The following is a 19382-nucleotide window of genomic DNA, read 5'->3' as shown; positions in this document are numbered from 1 at the left end:
CAAGAGATAAATTGGTGTATTATTTGTCTCTTCCAATGAATTCAGAAGTAATTAAATTTACAAAGTTTCTTATATTTTGCTAAACATGTTGCTCACTGTAATTATTTACAGAAAGAAACTTACTTGAAAGTATTTTTGTCTTAAGAATTTGCATGGTCAGAAAATTTCTGAACACATCATGACACATTTGATATTATGTTAAAACTAGACACGAGATCATCACTGGCAATTTGGATTTTGAAATTGAAGTAAGATGCGGTTTCAGTTCAGAGAGCCCTTTTTTAAATCTGAAGGTTCAGAAACTAGTTTGGAACAGTGAACTATAGACATTATTTTGAACAAGATGTAGCACTTGAATTAAGTCACAAAATATATCAGTGCTGTTAGTTGATGAACTCGTTATAAAGTTAAAGTTTTATGGCAAACAAAAACTGAACAGGGTCACTCTGTTTCAGTTCAGTTCAAGAGAAACATTTCACCCTAGCAGAAAGATTTTAGCTCATGAAGTTTCCAAGCTGAAAAAAAGTGTTGATTTAGATATTTTCAAGCAGTCAGATCTGGAAAGAGATTTATATCCTAAGGAGATTCTCTGCTATCAAAGCTGCAAAGTCTCAGTTAAGAAAGAAATTAAGAGTTAAGATAGCAGTAACATTTCTTTGGGATCGAATATCTGTTAAAATAAAGTTAATTCAAACTTGGCTTTGTTGTTTATATTAAGATCTTTCTAAATATCACAGAGCTTTTACATCTTTATTTTCTGTAATAAACTTGCACTTTTTTTTAAACTCCTTAAAAACATTGACACCTGTGAGAACATGTTCAATAACTAACCACCACAGTAATGAACTACAAAAAAATTTTAAACTTATCAATCTAATCAGGTTTCACTCTGAGATCTTGCCCAGTCTTAAATCATCAGGCTGGAATCATACACTATTGTAAATTATATTCCCAAGCAATTTAACCAATTTCAATTTATATAACATCTTTTATCATTTTCAGCAAGATTATAAGAACGATAGTTTTTTGATCTGTAGCTTGATAAGTGGCTGTCAGAAAGACAAGTTTTAAAAAACCATCACAAAGTCAGGAAAGAAAGTCTATACACTCAAGCTTGAAGCCCAACCAATTGAAGGCATGGCCAATGTTGGACTGGTAAATTTGGGTATTCACAAGACGCCAAAATCAGAAGATCACAGCATGTTGCAGCATGCAGGAGACTGTAGAAATTAGGAGGAACAGGACCATGGAGGAATTTGAAAGCAAGATTGGGAACTTTAACGTGACCATCACTAAGAACTCTGCATTGGTAGACATAAGGCTACTAAAGCAAATAGGACTTTGTGAATAAGACTGGATAGGATCTAGGTTTATCTAAAAATCTACACTTCCCAAATACATAGTTTTTAAAAGGCAGCCCAAAAAAAAGATCACTTTAAAAAAAAAACAAACCAAAAGTAGTATCATTTAAAAGGAAAGAACACTGCATTGTTCAGTGATTGCTTACCAGCAGTGCTGTTTTTTGGTGCAACTGATGACTGATCATATTGTTGAAAGTTGACACACACTTCCTGATTTTTGAAATTGCAGCTCGCTTGTTCATCTCTCTCTCCTTGCAGCTTTGAAATTACTTCCATCTCTTTATTGTCTTCATTTATGGATTCTGTAAATGTTTGCTCCACTGGTTCAATGGTCTGCAATTTTGGATGATGCAAACTGGAATTATTCACTGTCGCACCATGAACAGCAGTGAGTTCTGGAGAAACAGGGATTTTCAAATCTTGATTTTCTATTCTTAACACTCTCTCATAAGAAGTTTCTGAAAACATCTTTTTAACATCTTTTTGTTTCATCTCTGACACACTTTCAGCCTTTGCTTTATGAAGAGATTTATCCAAGTCAGCTTCAATCTCTCTCTTCTGCACAGAAAGTTTCTCCGAAATAGTTGAAGGAGATTCTTCATGTTTCTCTATCACAGAAACAGTACAGTTTATATTTGGCACCTCAGTCATTGCATTTCCACTTGAAAAAGCTCTGTTGTTCACAAATCCCTCTTTTGTCATCCACTTTGCATTGGTGTACTGGCTATAGCCATCTTTGTGACCTTGAAATCTACTTGATTCAGGTGTACAGGTTTCTGTGCTATCATTTTGACCATGTGGTCGGTTCCTATCTTTAACGGATTGGCAAGTATTTTTTGATTTGCAATAGCTACTGCCATTCTTTGGATTGTTTTGGCACAACTCTTCATTTGAAAGCACGGCTTTCTTACTTTCTTCCTTACTGGTGCTACTCAAGGAAGATTTTTCTGAAAATGAATTTGACATGCTGGGAGGATTCCCGGAATTTTCAGAAGAACCAACAGAATCTGAACTACAAGTAGAAACAGATTCGGATGTTTGTTTAAATTCAGATTTTAGGACTTGACTTTCATTGGTCTCAGATCTTTCACAAACCTTCTCCACCATAACACCCAAATCCTTCATATTACTTTTCTGGTCCTGCAATTCCACATTTGGTTTTGTGCTTATAGCTGCAGGCTCACTTTTCTTCCTGTTCTTATTAGAAAGTTCCAAAATCATTGCAGCTAACTGAGATGGATCGGCACTCACAGAAGCATCAGCTATGGCAGAAGCAATTGTACTTATACTTAAAACAGAATCTGTGCCATTGCACGCTCTAGGTTCTTCAACTTTCACAGGTGAACTCATATATTGCATATCCTACAAAAAGAAGGAAACAATTTGAGTTACATGTTAACTGTACAATTTAAAAGGAAATACTTCAATGTTGTTCTGCCTGCAAGCCTTTACTCAGCAGGTCATAGGAACATGGAAGTATAAATAGTCAAACTAGGAGTAGGAAGGAGTAGACCATTCAATGCCATGAGGAAGGTGTGCCAAGCAGGCTAACATAAAAAGTAGGGAGGAGGGACTTGGGGGAGGGGTGTTGGGTATGCGATAGGTGGAAGGAGGTTAAGGTGAGGGTGATAGGCCGGAGAGGGGGTGGGGGCAGAGGGGTCGGGAAGAAGATTGCAGGTCAAGAAGGCAGTGCTGAGTCCGAGGGTTGGGACTGAGATAAAAGGTGGGGGGAGGGGAAATGAGGAAGCTGGAGAAATCTGCATTCATCCCTTGTGGTTGGACCTCAACACGGTCCTGTCCCCCTTAGTCCAAGAACTCCCTACCTACGTTTGGGACACCACCCACGCCCTCCACCTCCATGATTTTCGCTTCCCCAGCCCCCAACGCCTTATCTTCACCATGGACATCCAGTCCCTATACACCTCCCTCCCCCATCACGGAGGTCTCAAAACCCTCCGCTTCTTCCTTTCCCGCCGAACCAACCAGTACCCTTCCACTGACTGAACTGGTCCTCACTCTGAGCAACTTCTCTTTCCAATCCTCCCACTTCCTCCAAAGGAGTAGCCATGGGCACGTGCATGGACTCCAGCTATGCCTGCTTCTTTGTCGGATACATGGAACAGTCCATCTTCCGCAGCTACACTGGCACCACACCCCACCTTTTCTTCCGCTACATCTACGACTGTATCGGCGCTACCTTGTGCTCACACAAGGAGGTTGAACAGTTCATCCACTTTACTAACACGTTCCGCCCAGACCTCAAAATTTACCTGGACCGTCTCAGACTCCTCCCTCCCCTTCCTAGACCTCTCCATTTCTATCTCAGGCGACCGACTCAACACGGACATTTACTATAAACCGACCGACTCCCACAGCTACCTTGATTACACCTCCTACCACCCTGCCCCCTGTAAAAATGCCATCCCATTTTCCCAATTCCTTCACCTCCATCACATCTGCTCCCAGGAGGACCAATTCCAATACCGAACAACCCATATGGCCTCCTTCTTCAAAGACTGCAATTTCCCCTCAGACGTGGTTGACGATGCTCTCCACCGCATCTCCTCCACTTGCCCTTGAACCCCGCCCCTCCAATCGCCACCAGGGCAGAACCCCAGTGGTCCTCACCTACCACCCCACCAACCTCCAGATACATCATATCATCCTCCGTCATTTCCGCCACCTCCAAACAGACCCCATCACCAAGGATATATTTCCCTCCGCTCCCCTATCAGCATTCCGCACAACTCACTCCCTCCGCAACTCCCTCGCCAGGTACACACCCCCACCAAACCAACCTCCACTCCTGGCACCTTCCCCTACAACCACAAGAAGTGCAAAACTTGCGCCCACACCTCCCCCCTCACTTCACTCCAAGGCCCCAAGGGATCCTTCCATATCCGTCACAAATTCACCTGCAACTCCACACACATTTGCTGCACCCGATGTGGCCTCCTCTACATTGGGGAGACAGGCCACCTACTTGCAGAACATTTCAGAGAACACCTCTGGGACACCCGCACCAACCAACCCAACCGCCCTGTGGTTGAACACTAACTCCCCCTCCCACTCTGCCAAGGACATGCAGGTCCTTGGCCTCCATCGCCAGACCATGGCAACACGACACCTGGGGGAAGAACGACTCATCTTCCTCCGAGGAACCCTCCAACCACAAGGGACGAATGCAGATTTTTCCAGCTTCCTCATTTCCCCTGCCCCCACCTTATCTCACCCCAACCCTCTGACTCAGTGCCACCTTCTTGACTTGCGATCTTCTTCCCGACCTCTCTGCCCCCACCCCCTCTCCGGCCTATCACCCTCACCTTAACCTCCTTCCGCCTATCGCATTCCCAATGCCCCTCCGCTCTACCTTTTATCTTAGCCTGCTTGGCACACCTTCCTCATTCCTGAAGAAGAGCTTATGCCTGAAACGTCGATTCTCCTACTCCTTGGATGCTGTCTGACCTGCTGCGCTTTTTCAGCAACACATTTTTCAGCTCTGATCTCCAGTATCTGCAGTCCTCACTTTCTCCCAGTCAATGCCATGCCATTGCACTATTCATCGTGATTATAGCTGATCATCCAATTCTCTCTCCTTCATAACCTTTCATTCCTATAAATCCAACTCCGACCTGAAATTAAAATATTTTGGCCTCAAATGCAAAGACTCGTGGTAGCAAATTCCACATGCTCACCACTCTGGGTGAAGAGGTGAATGCAGCAAGCCTATGGGAATTTCTTCTGGTCTCAATCCTAAATGGGCTATAGTATCTGTACAGTCCTGGTTCTGGACTGCCCTCACCATTGGGAACATTCTTCCTGCACCTATTTGGTCTACTCCTGTAGAATTTGAGATTTCCATGGGATCACCCCCATTTTATTCTGAACTCTATGACTAGAAATCTAACTGATCCAGTCAATCTTTATAAGTCAGTCAGTCTTGCGATTCCAGGATTCCGTCTGGTGAACCTTTTTTGCACCTTTCTCCATACCAGAACACCTTTCTCAGCTAAGAGTCCAAAGTGCACACAAACGTCTAGATTTGATCTCACTAGAGGCTGTACAATTGCAGTGAGACATCCCTGCTCTTGCACTCTAATCTACTTACTACAGAGGCCAACATATAATTTGCCTTCTTACCAGCCAGCTGCTGCTGCATGCTTATCTGTAATAATGGTGTAAGAGACCAGGTCTCATTGCACATCCTCCTCTCAATCTATGACCAGATGATAATCTGCCTTCCTGCTCTTTTACTGCCAAATAAATAACCTCATTTATTCACATTATACTGCATCTGCCATACATTTGCCCAAACACCCAACTTGTCCAAATCTCACCGAAATATCTTTGCAATCTCCCGACAGCTCACTCTCCCACCCAGTTTTAAGCCATCTATAAGCTTGGAGATACATGACATTTCATCCCTTCATAAAATCTTGAATGGATGTTGTGAATAGCTGTGGTCCTAGTATTGATTCCTCTTAAACCTCACTGGTCAGAAAGAGATCAGTTTATTCCCAAAGTTTCCTTCTGCCAACTAGTCCTTAATCTACCTCAATATGCTACCCACAATCCCACACAGTTAAAATTTTACACATTCATCTCTTATAAAGGACTTGGTCGAAAGTCTTCTCAGAGTCCAAATAAATTTCATCCATTGGCCAGATGCATCCCCGAAGAATTACACTACATTTGAAGATCAAAATTTCTTTGTAAATTCATGTTACAAGTGACAAGATTGGACACAGTTAAGTGCTTGCTTTTTTTAAAATATAACGGACACTAACATTTTCCCCACCACCATCTTCAGGTGAACTAAATTGATAATTCCCAATTTCTCTCTGACTCCCTTCTTCAATATGGAGATCATATTAACTACCCTCCAATCTGTAATAAGTCTTCCAGTCTACTGAATCTTGGAAGATGACCAACAATTTCTAGGGCTACTTAGTACTCTTGGATGTATATTATCAGGTCTTGGGGATTTCAATCTCAACAATTTCTCCAACCATTTCCCCATTAATAATTATGATTTTTCTTCAGTTTCTCCCTCTCACTAACCAGCGTTGCCAACATTTCTAGCATCTTACTTGTGCCCTCTTTTGTGAAGTTAAACTGAAGTGTACATTTGGTTGGCTAGTACTTTTTCTGACTGGAAGGAACTTACATTTGTCTACAATCTCAGTTACATAAACGATCTGAAACTTTCCACATTGCCCACAAGCTTACTCTTGTACTCTATTTTCCCCTTCTGGTGAATCAATCCTCCTGTCCTCCTTGGCTGAATTCTAAATCCATTATACCCAGTGTGGTCTCCTCTACATCGGGGAGACAGGTCACCTTCTTGTGCATCATTTCAGAGAACATCTCTGGGACACCCGCAACCAAGCCCACCGCCCCGTGGCTGAACACTAACTCCCCCTCCCACTCAGTCAAGAACATGCAGGTCCTGGGTCTCCTCCACCACCAAACTGTTACCACCCAACGCCTGGAGGAAGAACATCTCATATTCCGCCTTGAGATCCTGTAACCACACGGGATAAACGTGGACTTCAACAGCTTCCTCATTTTCCTTCCATCCCTCCCGGCCCCCCTCCCCATATTATCCCAGTCCCAAGCCTCCAACTCAGCACTGCCTTCCAGACCTGCCCATCACTCCGCCCTCTGACCCATCACATTCTCCCTCACCTTCATCCACCTAAATCGCTCTCTCAGCTACCTCCACTCCACCCCACCCCCTCCCATTGATCTCTCAGCCCCGACCCACAGGCCTCATTCCTGATGAAGGGCTTATGCCAGAAACGTTGATTCTTCCGCTCCTCAAATGCTGCCTGACCTACTGTGCTTTTCTAGCACCACACTCAACTCTGATACTCCAGCATCTGCAGTCCTCACTTTCTCCTGAATTCTAAATCACTCCTAGATCTGTTCTTTTTTCTAAACAATTTGTATCCCATATCTTTCCTTGGGACTAATACTTGCTCTCTAATTTCCCATCTAGGCCAGGACTTGACCATCTTTTCTATTTTACTTCTGTACCAGATAGAAATTAACATTTGTTACAGTTCATCCTTGTGCTCTTTGAATGTCTGCACTGCCTTTCCATCATCCCTTCAAAGATTGGGGAACATTACTATCATAGCCAACTCACCTCAAACTATTTATGTTTCCTCTTAGCAGATTCAGGATCCAAGTCTCAGAATAAACAATGTCACACTCCATCTCTAAGAAGAGTTCTGTGATATTATGGTCACTAATAACCATCATAACTAGCTTAATGAGTTTAATTGGCAATGAGCAAAACTTGAAAATTTAAATCTCATTCATTTAACATATGATGCAAATAATAAAAATGTACTGACCTTGCTTTCATTCACGTGAATTCTTGAACTTGGTTCCTTGTCAATTTGAAATTTGTCATTTCCAGTTTGCTTATCAGTTGGAAACATAGTTGAAATTTCTGCAATAGTCTCTTGATCTGTGCATCTCAGTTCTGCTGTGCATAAACAAACTTCTTGATATTTTATAATTTAAATTTAATTGTAGAGGAAAGGACTCAAAAGCGTCGCAGTGTAGAAGTAAACTTAAGCTTAAGCCTGCATAAACATTTCAGTTTATACCATTCTTTTTCCTTTACCCCATAACTCTGAACATTTACTTTCAAATAAACTGTTAACTTCTTTTTCAATGTCTTTACACATTCTAGTCAGTACGTTCCTCCACCTAATCATACATTGTACAAAAGAGAGAGTTCCCTCACCTCATGAACCCAGCTGACGTTGTCAGTGGACAAGTCAGATTTCAGAATGAAACCAACTTGGTAGATCATACTTCACTTTTTGGTTTTTAACAAGGTAGTCTCACTGACAAGCACACAATGGTGCAGATTTCGTTTTAACAGTGAAACAGAATAAATCAAATTATTTGCATTAATATGCTTGAAGACTTCAAATCATGGTAAAAACCCAATGCCAAAAGTATCCTATTCCAGTATCGAACACCAGAGAGAACATCCTTCACTATCCCACATGGGGTTTGACTTAACGGTGGCTTCAATTCCTAGTAGTGACAACCTCAGTTATAAAGAATCAAGGAACAGGCAGACTCATTCAGGTAACTCCTTCAGGGTTTGAAGCAAACACTTCTGGTCTGGAGTATCACTAAACTTAGACACCAAAGTAACCTATTTTTAAACAGTTTTAAAACTGTCGCCTGCCTCTCTCAGAAACAACTACTTGACAGATCTATCTTCAGTTACAACCCAGCAGTACTGACAAAACTAAAAACGAACGGGTTAGTTTTTCCAAGCCATGGGTGTTTCTCAGTTAGAGAAAACAGATATGCTACCAAGTTCAAAAATGTTGAATAAACAACAAACAAGTAATTATGAATTGAATTTACCCTAAACAATAACTTTTTGGCTATATAGACCATTGGTCAGACTGATATACAATTTTGGTCTCTAAAGGAAAGCCTGAAACATAATTCAAGCACCTCAGAGGAGGTTCACTTGACTGATACCAGTGTTGAAGGAGTTAAGCTTACAAGGAAAGATCAGTCAGGATGGGTCTGAATCGACTGGAATTTAGGTGATGTCACTAAAACATATAGAGTCATGGAGTCCTACAGCAGAGTCAGATCCTTTGGCCCAAACTAGTCCATGCTGACCAAAATGTCCATCAACACACATCCCATTTCTCTGCACTTGGTCCATATCCTTCTAATCCTTTAGAATCCATGTATTTGCCCAAATGCCTTTTAAATGTTGTTCATGTACAACCACTTCCACAGGTGACTCATTCCAGGTGTATCACCCTCTGCATAAACAAGTTGCCCCTCAGGCTCCCTCTTATTTTTTTTCCCCTCTATCCTTAAACTGATGTGGTCTAGTCCTCAATTCCCATCCCTGGGAGAAAAAAAAAAACTGAATGCATTCACCCTATCCATTCCTCTCATGATCTTAAACATTCCTAAAGATAGCCACCTCAGTCTCCTACACTCCAAAGAAAGAAGACAGCTTGTCCAACCTCTCCATGTAACTCAATCTGTTGAGTTCTAGTAACATCTTTTGCACTCTTTCCAGCTGAAAAACATTCTTCTTGTAGAAAGGTGGTCAAAACTGAACACATTACTTCAAGTGTGGCCTCAACAACATCCTATACAACTGCAACATAACTTCCCAACTTCTATACTCAATACCCTGACCAATGAAGGCCAGTGTGCCAACAGCCTTCTTCATTGCACTGACTAGCAGAAAATCCACTTTCAGAGAACAGTGCACCTGAACTCCAAGGTCCCTCTGTTCCACTACACTCAAGGTCCTACCATTCCCCATGAATTCTTGAGGGAAATCTGGATGATGCATTCTGAAAGGATGCTTTCTTTTGAGGGAGACCAGAACTCAAGGTCAGCATTTTAAAATAAAGGAATTTCCCACTTAAAACAAGTTGATATGAACATATTTCACTCAGAGGGTTCATGTCTTTAGAACTTACTACCCCAGACAGCAGTGGAAGCAGGGTCATTGAATACTTTGAAGGCAGAAACAGGAACATTCTTGACCATAGGAAGTTTTGGAGCAGACAGAATGGAGACAAATCAGATTAGCCATATAAAAGCAAAAGCAGATGCTGGAGATCTAAAATAAAGTGTGGGAGAAACTCAACACTTCGGGCAACATCTGTGGGACAACAGAACGGAGGTAATAATTCAAGTCCAGTAACTCTCCTTTGAAGTTCCAAAGACCAATGAAACGGTAAATCTGTTTGTCTATTCAGTTCATTCCATATATGCACTACCGTCTGTGTCAAAAGGTTGCCTCTTCCTAGGCCCCTTTTAAAACCTTTTCCCTCTCATCTTAAACCTGTGCCCCGAGTATTTGACTCTCCAAACCCCAAAGAAAAGACTATCTATTTACCCAAACTATCTATGCCCCTCATGATTTTTTAAGCCTCTATAAAAAGGTCACCCCCTCAGCCTTCCATGCTCCAGGGAGGATAGCCCCAGCCTATTAACCTCTCACTATATTTCAAAGCCCCCAACCCTGGCAAAATCCTTGCAAATCTCTTCTGAACCCTTTCAAGTTTCACAACATCCTTCCTATAGCAGGGAGACCAGAATGGATTGTAGTATTCCCAAAGCGACTCAACCAATGTCCTGTAGAGCTGCAATAGGAAATCCCAACTCCTGTACTTAATATACTGACCAATAAAGACAAGCATATCAAATGCTTTCTTGACTACCTTATTGACCTGCAACTCCCACTTTCAAGGAACTACTGGAAATTGGAAACAAAAAAATTGTGAAAACTCAGCATATCTGGCAGCATCTACAGAGAGAATGCAGAGTTAATGTTTCATATCCAATGACATTTGTTCAGAACTGATTGCAGCCAAGAAAAGGTTTGCATCTATGCTTAAGAGTGGGGCAGTGGGGACGAAGAGAATGGAAGTATAAGCAATGGATGGAAATGAAGCCCCAAGAAGTCTCACGCAAGAGTGAAAACAACAGTTGGACAAACAAATGCATGGTCAGCCTGGGGAGTCAATAGCTGCAGACTGGAACCATTAGTCACTGACAATGGGGTGGCTATGATAGCAACCTGTGTGATGACAAGATCTGGTGTTGGATGGGCTGGGATAAGGACACAGGAGAAGATACTTAGGCCCGAAAATTGTCGAATTTAATACCAAGTCCCCGAATGCTTCAGAGTCACCAACTGGAAAATGAGACGTTGTTCTTCCAGCTTGAACAAAGCTTCACTATAGCACTGCAGCAAGCCCAAGAGAGAGATGGTGGCCAAGGAACATTGTGGTGCATTGAAATGATAGGCAACAGGAAGTTCAGGGTTATTTTTATGGACAAAAAAAACGTGGGTCTTCTGCAAAGCAGTTACCTCGTCTGCATTTTGTCTCCCCAGTGTTAAAGGGCCAGACTGAGTGACTTGCAAGTAAAATCACTGTTTGAACTGGTAGGTTTGTCTGGGGCCTTTGATACTGAAGAGGGAGGAAATAAATAGACAGGTGTTACACCTTGTATGATTGCATGGAAAAGGTGCCATAGGAATGTGAAAAGGTACTGGGAGTGAACAGGAGTGCACCAGGCCCAAAACAGACCTGTGGAAAGCTGACAAGGGAGGGGAAGATGTCTGATGGTAGCATCCCACTGGAGGTGGCAGAAATGACAGCTAATGATCCTTTGGAGGTGGCTACTAGTGGAGCAGTGAGTGAATACCAAGGGGACCCTATTGCCGGTGTGGGAAGGAAAAGTGGGGGTGAATATGTTTGTCCCATTTCGCACATTGTCCCTGTCGACTACAGTGCTGGAAAATCCTTGATTGAGGAAGAAGGTGAGCATATCGGAGATTCCCTTGTTAACAGATGCGATGGAGACAGAAAACCTGAGAGAACAGAACAGAATGCTTAAAAGGAAGAAGGGTGTGAGGATGCTTGGTCAAAGTAACTGTGGGGATCAGTAGGTTTATAGTGGATATTGGTGGCCAGCCTATCCCCAGAATTGGAAACAGACGTTGAGGAATGCAAGGGAAGTCAATGTTGGACCAGATCAAGGAGTGACCAGAATAAGATCAGCCATGATCATGTTAAATGGCAGACTGGTCTGAATTGACTACTTCCTATGTTCTTGAGAGGGCAGAGTGGAAATTAGACAAAAACTTTGCCAGTTTTGGATGAGAGAAGGAAGCAGCACCAATGTGCTCATCAGTGTGCTAGGGGAAAAAAATGTTGTGGTAGGGCCAAAGCAGGACTGGAAAAAGGAATGTTCCAATTACCCAATTAAAGAGACAGGCATAATTAGGGTCCATTCAGGTACCCATACCCACTCTGCTCCTTTCTTTCAGATCAAAGGAGTTAATAGAGATGTTGTTCAAAGTGAGGACGAGCTCAGCTAAGCAAAAGAGGGTAATGGTAGAGGGTGATGATTCAGGTCTTTCTCCAGGAAGAAAGAGAGAGCACTGAGGCCATCTGATGGGGAATGAACATATACAAAGGACATTGTACGTCTATGGCAAAGAGGTGGTGGTTAGAGTCTGCTGCTGTGATCTCCAGCATTTGTTTTCAGAAGAAATGCTGATCTAAGTGGGGAGAGAGAAAAAGTTGAGTCAAGGAAGGAAGAAATTAGTTCTGTGGGACAGGTGTAGGCAGAAACAAACTATATCCTATTTGGGGATTTTTGGGAAGGAAGTTGAAATAGCCACTGGAGGATTTAGGTACTATGACCTTGGAGGTAGACATCACCAGATGAAAAGGAGATTAGCAGATACAATTGCCTGGTATTTGATGGTGGGGTCATGTTCTGGACAAGATCGGAGGTGGTTCCCGACAGCTGATGCTTTGCCTGTGCAACATAGAGGTCAGCGTGCCAGGCAATACCACCTTTGCTCGCATGCTTGATTGCAAAGTTAGGATGGGATCTGAGCTGAGTGCAGTCAGTTCAGAGGGAGATAGATTGGAATGGGTATGGTAGGGGCATTGGTAGTTAGGAAGAGAAATTACAGATAATCAATGTCACAAACGACCTAAGTAGGTTTTGCTGAAACTAGGCAGATCGCAGTTGGAATACTGTGAATTCATGATTGAACCCCTTATCTAAAGGAAAGGTATACAGGCATTGGTGGCAGTCTAGAGAAGGCTCATTATGCTGATACCAGTATTGGTGGGACCATCTTGAGGAGAGGCTGAATAGTTTGGGGCTTGAAAAGAATGACAGATGAGCTTGTTTGAACATACAAGATTGTTAGGGGACTTCTGTTTGTCATTTATGTAAGGGATTTGGATGAGAATATAAAAAGGCATCGCTTGCAAGTTTGCACAATACACCAAAATTGGTGGCATAGTAGACAGTGAAGAAGGTTTTTTAAGCTTACAAAGATATCTTCATCAAATTGGTCAATGGGCTGAAAAATGGCAGACAGAATTCAGTCTGGATAAATGCAAAGTATTGTTTGCTGTACCAAAATGCAAGAGTAAAGTTTACATAACTAATGGTAGGGCCTTGAGTGGTGCTTTTGAACACAGGAACCTAGTGGTGCAGGTACATAATTCTTTGAAGTTTGCATCACATATGGACAGGCGGTTTAAAAAATGCATTTGGCATGCTTGCCCCTATTTCTCAGTTTTTGTTGCATTCTTACTACTCTGGCATATCACTAAGTCTGTGCCCTCATTGTTGCTCCTTTTACAACTGGGAAAAACATCTCCTTATCTATTCCACTTGCGATTTTACAAACCTTCTTTAAATCTCCTCTCAGCCTTCTCTCCCACAGGGAAAGTTATTTCTGCACTCCAATGCATTTACGACCTTGCTAAAGAGGTGGCACCCACAACTGTACACAATACTCTCAGCTGACTGCCCTACACAGTTCAATATCATCTCCTTGCTCCTGTATACAGAGGAACCTCGATTATCCAAATATTGGATTATCCAAAGGGGATCTCAAGGTTCTGATAGAAACATTCGATATTTTCCCTGGACTTTTACACAGGGGTGAACCCTAAACTGCACCCCCCACCTTCCCCAGGTAATTTCTCCAACATTGCCCTGTCCAGGGCAAAGGTGGAATCTGTCAAAACGTTGTGTCTGTCTGGCTGTGCATGCACAGGTGCTAATTGGAGACTTACCCCACAAGGCAGCAGCAGTCTTACTGTTGGCGTACAGTCTGGCTGCCCAAGCATTTTGGGGGGGGGCAGGATCTCGCACGCAGTGTGCTTTTGCCTAGTCTCCTGAACGGGGAGCAGACTTCATAGAAAACTGAGCGAGCGAGTGAGTGAGTGAGTGAGTGAGTGAGCGAGCGAGCGAATCAATCAATCAACAGTATAATCAATTATCCAAATGAAAGTGCCGGCCCATCTCGTTCAGATAATCAAGGTTCCTCTGTAAAGTGCCCCTATCAATAAAGCTCCCCATTTTCCATGTGATTTATTTTGTTACAAATAACTTCAAGCTTCCATTCCACTGAAGTTCAACTGACCGATCTGTAATTTTAGGAATAAACCATAATTTTTGCAATTCTTCAGTCTTATGTCACCTCCCCTGGTTCCAGGGAAGACTGAAAGATTAAAATAATGACCAAGTTACTCCACTGTTCCCATTCCCACTCTGAAAAAGAACCATATCCAATTACTCTCAGTCTGCTGCTCTTTGCCTATAATCCTAGGAAGGTTTCCTTTTGAAATATGCTTCCAATTCCTTTTTGAAGGGAGTTTTCAATCTTGTTCAACATCTCGAGCAGTACATTCCAGATTATAAAAGCAAAACATACCTTGATCTTCCTGGTTGAGGGGGTTTCTTAATTCAAGGACAAAATTTAATATAATTGCAAAACAAAGTCTCTTTCATCAAATTAGCAAAGCACTTATTTTGGTCACATTCACATTTATTAAGGAATAGTTAATTTTGATGCAAACAAACAAGTTTAGGTTTTAGTTTACCTGAATGAAGTGCATTGTCATTGCAAAGCTCAGAGGTTTCACTGTGGTCTTTCGAAACATCAGGTTCAAATAAAACAACAGGTGCTCTGCGTTCTGGTGATGTTATGGAATATCCAAATGAAGGCTAACAGATTTAGGAATAGTCTGTATTAATACCAATAAAATTTTACAGAAAAGTGAAATTTATTGTACACTAATTTTTAAATCCTCACTTTGGAGGATCTGAGCTACTCAAAAGATTCAGATTCTCAACTGATGCACTGGTTTTAAAAAAAAATTGTTTAAGAAATAAAATATATCTACTTCAATCTTCAACTAACCCGTTTTATGCCACTCTTTTGTTCTCCAAGACATCCAAGAGCCTCTGATCTTTCACTGAAGAATTCTCCCAGAGTGAGACGGAGATAACTCTGACTGCCTTGCATAAAATCAGATTCTGCCTGCGATGCTCTCAACATCAAGTAGCTATTAGCTGGCAGCTGCCAGGAATCATTTCCAAGCGATCCATCCGTAAGGGTGGCATCCATTTTATCGTCCTATACAAAATAAGTGCTGGCATTTCTATTTGGTAACTTTGAGCGATGAGTAGAATGTCAAATGTAAATGTAAATTTAAAATTGAGGCAGTAACTGAAGTTCACTATGAATTAAAAAAAGCAAAACATTTAGCAAGTCACTCATTTCACAATGCAGTTTCATTGATATTTCTATTTGCTGGTAGACCACAAGTCACTATAGTTGAAATTATTGTTCCAAGAATTGAGATGGTGGTGCTGAATAAAAACGGACTTTTAAAACACCATAAATAACTCAAACCTGGAAAGATATTTATAGATCCACATTCAATGCAGTTAGCAAAACTGCACATTATCTAAACTGCATAATGTTTCCACTCACTTTATGAAAATCAATTTGCTTAACAGCAAACAATGCACTTGGCAACTTTAAGTTATTTCAAAATTAATCTTCAGGAGCTTAGTTTAACCCATTTGTATGTGAAAAGTACTTAATGCGTCTGGGATGGTCAGAAGGCGAATTTAAAAATCGGTAACATTCTGATTTTCTCCAGCATTAGCAATAGAAACGAACTGGTGAAGAAGACAGCTCAACTTCGCCCCTTCACCAGAGGGGTGGTGGACTTCAGGTTAAATTCTGTCATCAGTCATTGCTCTTTTTTTGAAAGCAGCCTATGGTCCTGTGGGACTACAATGACATCCACTGCACTAAAAATTAAAAAGTGTGTATTACTTGTGGTGAATGACCTGCATGATAAATCATTAACAAAAAATGTGGTATTGTTGAGTTTTTACTAATTAGTCTCACAACATAGTCATTACCTAGGGCAGGATTCTTATCTTGTTTGGCTGAAACGTTTTAACAAAGTCAAGGCAAACTAAAGACAAGAACAATCTTTTCATTGTTTAGTTACTACAGTAGCAAAAAAGACTTCAAAATTCATTTTAACTGAATCACGAATTAAGACATACCAATGAGGGCAGGTAAATGGAGAATTATAAATGTGACATTTCTGTCTAACATTTGGTTGTTGGTGACTTCAAATCCACTTTTGTACATAAAGGGGCTTTAAACAGTAGTCTTTAAAAAACAAAACTATGCTTCAATTTGATTCAGAAACATGTAATTATCCATTTGACACTAGTCAATTATTTTGGAGAAAAGTCCCTTTGGTCAAAAACAAAAAAAAAGGTGATTCAGAAAAAAAATAAATTTACAAATTATGGGTAACAGGCATTCAGCTCTCAAAACCAGCTCACCACTTAATAAGAAAACAGCTAAGTGGATGGTGCTGTCATACTTTGCTGTTTATCCCAATTGCCTTGAACTCCCTCAAGATCTGCATGTTTTTGAAACCAAGTTATGGGGCAATGACCTAACCTCCAGCACATAAATATGCACTATTTACATCCAATGAAGTTTTGTCAATTTAACAGTTACTTATATTCTCCGCTTGACTGCCTATTTTTCCAGATTATTCATATTCCCAATCACTGTTTTCCCATCATTTTCAATGGGTCCCTACAAAATCCTAACTTTTCCTGACACCTCCAAACCTTGTGAAATTATCCTTCACCCACCTCTAATAAGCCTACTAATTTTGGAGGTAAACGCATAGTTTTTTTTTTATCCAACCCACAACATCTGGCAATTTTTGGAATGATGTCAAGGTGGCAAGACATCCACATACAAAAAAAAACACTCGTTTTGTTGTTTAAAAGAAAAAAGGGATGAAATTGCTGATGACTTGCTCATGCAGTCATTCTTGAAATCTGAATGAGGAAAGTACAATTGAGTGCCAACAGGATTGGCAGTATCATAACATGACACATGATTTCATTAAATGTGAACTACTATTGTATGGACTTGCTGAAAATTGCATTGAGTAGTGCAGATGTATTATATGTTTGACAATTAAACAGTAAAACTAGTGAATTAATAAAGTTGACTATCGTGCCAAATGGCCCAGAGAATAAAGTCTTGTTCATTGCTAGATATGTAAATGAGCTAATAAAGTGTTTTTAAAAAAAAGTCAGTTATCAACTAGATTCTGTGCTTTGCTTCTCAGATGGGCAACATGGTGGTTCAGCGGTTAGCATCCGGCCTCACAGAGACAGGGACCCAGGTTCGATTCCAGCCTCCTTCTCCCAGTGTCTGCATGGGTTTCTTCCAGGTGCTCCAATTTCCTCCCACAATCCAAAGATGTGCAGGTTAGGTTAGGTGAATTGGCCAAGCTAAATTGCCAATTGTGTTCAGGAACGTGTCGGTTTGGTGCACTAGTCAGGGCTTAATGTAGAGTAATAGGGTTGGGGAACTGGTCTGGGTGGGTTACTCTTCAGAGGGTCAGTGTGGATTTGTTGAGCCAAAAAGGACCTGTTCCCACACTGTAGGGATTCGATGAATGCAGAAGCATCATGAATCCTCTAATCACTGCAGTCTAAAACTATCTTGTGTTCAAGTCTGAGAAAATTGGTGCAAATAATATTTTTGCAATGTTAAACAAAATAGATTTAACTATGAAAACTAAAAAAGTGAAATTCAATTTTACTTCACAAATTTTAAAATCTTATCTAAAAGAAATAATGCAGTATCCTATGTTCTACAACAAATTTCAAGCTTTTTTTTGGAATGAACACCTTCAAAAAAAATACATTCACTTTCATATCAAGATCTCTTTTCATTAAAAAAGTACACTAGGACAGACAACAAAATTTTCTCAGACCTTAATGAACTTATTTTCTTCCTCAAACTCCTCTTGATCTTCTTCAATCAATGCAATAGCTTTGTCTGCAAAGTTTCATGTAAAAACCATTAAAAACAATGAAATTTTCTTCAGCCAAGCAAACTTCAAACTATTTCTTTAAAATGTTATTGAGTAACTAAAATCTTACTGCCAGTTATGAAAGTTTCTTCTTGAATACTATTGACTAAATCAGTTGGTAGGCTGAAGTGATCCTGTTCTTTATCCAGTGAATAATAATAAGCCAGATCTGTCACCCAGTTCCCTTCTTCATTTTGATAAACCACACTTTGTCTCTGCCCTGCAAAGAAAAAAAAATATACACTCAACAGGAGTCTTCATTCCGGTTTTCTTTCCATCTTCTTTCTTGAAGGTACCATGCAAATATTTATATCTACTGGACACATTCGACATTTGCAATCTATAGAAAAGACATTTTTGATACTCAGTGTCAGGAGCTGGAAGTCAAGAATGTAATATATACTTGTTAATCCAACATATTTTAAGTAAAACTGGAGTCCTGAGAGAAGCTCCAAAACAAAAAAAAAGAGATTGCAGGAATGACCTCAAGTCTGGACTGTCAACTTAATCCACAGGTCAAATGAAAAAAGCAGGGAGGAGCAAAAAAAAGCATTGTGCACCTGCTCGATTTAATTATCGTCACATGTACCAAGATGGAATGAAAAGTATTGCTTCTGCATACTAACCAGACAAATCATACCTTGACCCAAGTACATCAGGGTAATGGAACAGAATGCAGAATATATAGCGTTTCAGCTACAGAAAGATTAATTCTCCCTATTTAAATGATACACTTTCTCCCTGACCAAAGTTTGCAATTTCACATTTCCCACATTACATACCATTGCCAGATTCTTGCTACTGAACTCACTTTCCCCCTTATTTTTATCATCAGCAAATTTAGCACTCTTGCCTTTATTCCCTTCATTCAAGTCATTTATAGAAATTGGAAAAACGTTGTAGATCCAGAACTGATCCCTGGGGTATACGACCAGAAAAGGACATTCACCCAGGTTTCCTGTTTGCTGGGCAATTTTCTATCCATGGCAATGTTACCCATTACATGCCAAGCTTAAACTTTCCACTATTATCCTTGCTGCACACCTCATTAAATACCATCTAAGTCTAAGCACAGAACACCCACCAGCTCTTTGTAATCATAATAACTGTTTCATGTGAATTCCCTTTCACACAACCATGTTGCCTCTACCAAATTGAACTTGTAAATGCTCTTTTATAGCACCTCCAATAAATAGTTTCAACATTTGGATGTAGGTTTGCTCACTGAGCTGGAAGG

The 19382-nt window shown here is 40.8% G+C and overlaps 1 protein-coding gene across 5 annotated transcripts in view; it reads right to left on the bottom strand.

The window, feature by feature from the left end:
- Positions 1–19382, bottom strand: part of cep192 (centrosomal protein 192) — a 190073-nt gene that overhangs the window by 119387 nt on the left and 51304 nt on the right. For 4 of the 5 annotated variants that reach the window (XM_072569797.1, XM_072569801.1, XM_072569799.1 and 1 more), the window contains 6 exons: positions 18216–18365; positions 18047–18111; positions 15130–15345; positions 14810–14933; positions 7724–7857; positions 1508–2723 (listed from right to left, as the gene is read on the bottom strand). In XM_072569797.1, the coding sequence (XP_072425898.1) occupies positions 1508–2723; positions 7724–7857; positions 14810–14933; positions 15130–15345; positions 18047–18111; positions 18216–18365 (1905 nt within the window). The remainder of the gene's footprint in view (positions 1–1507; positions 2724–7723; positions 7858–14809; positions 14934–15129; positions 15346–18046; positions 18112–18215; positions 18366–19382) is intronic. The other variant, XM_072569798.1, reaches the window with a different exon arrangement.

Source organism: Chiloscyllium punctatum, chromosome 5, assembly GCF_047496795.1.
Source record: "Chiloscyllium punctatum isolate Juve2018m chromosome 5, sChiPun1.3, whole genome shotgun sequence".
Classification (NCBI taxonomy): Eukaryota; Metazoa; Chordata; class Chondrichthyes; order Orectolobiformes; family Hemiscylliidae; genus Chiloscyllium; species Chiloscyllium punctatum.
Note: the sequence above shows the minus strand (reverse complement) of the source record. Positions and strands in the feature narration are given on the sequence as shown.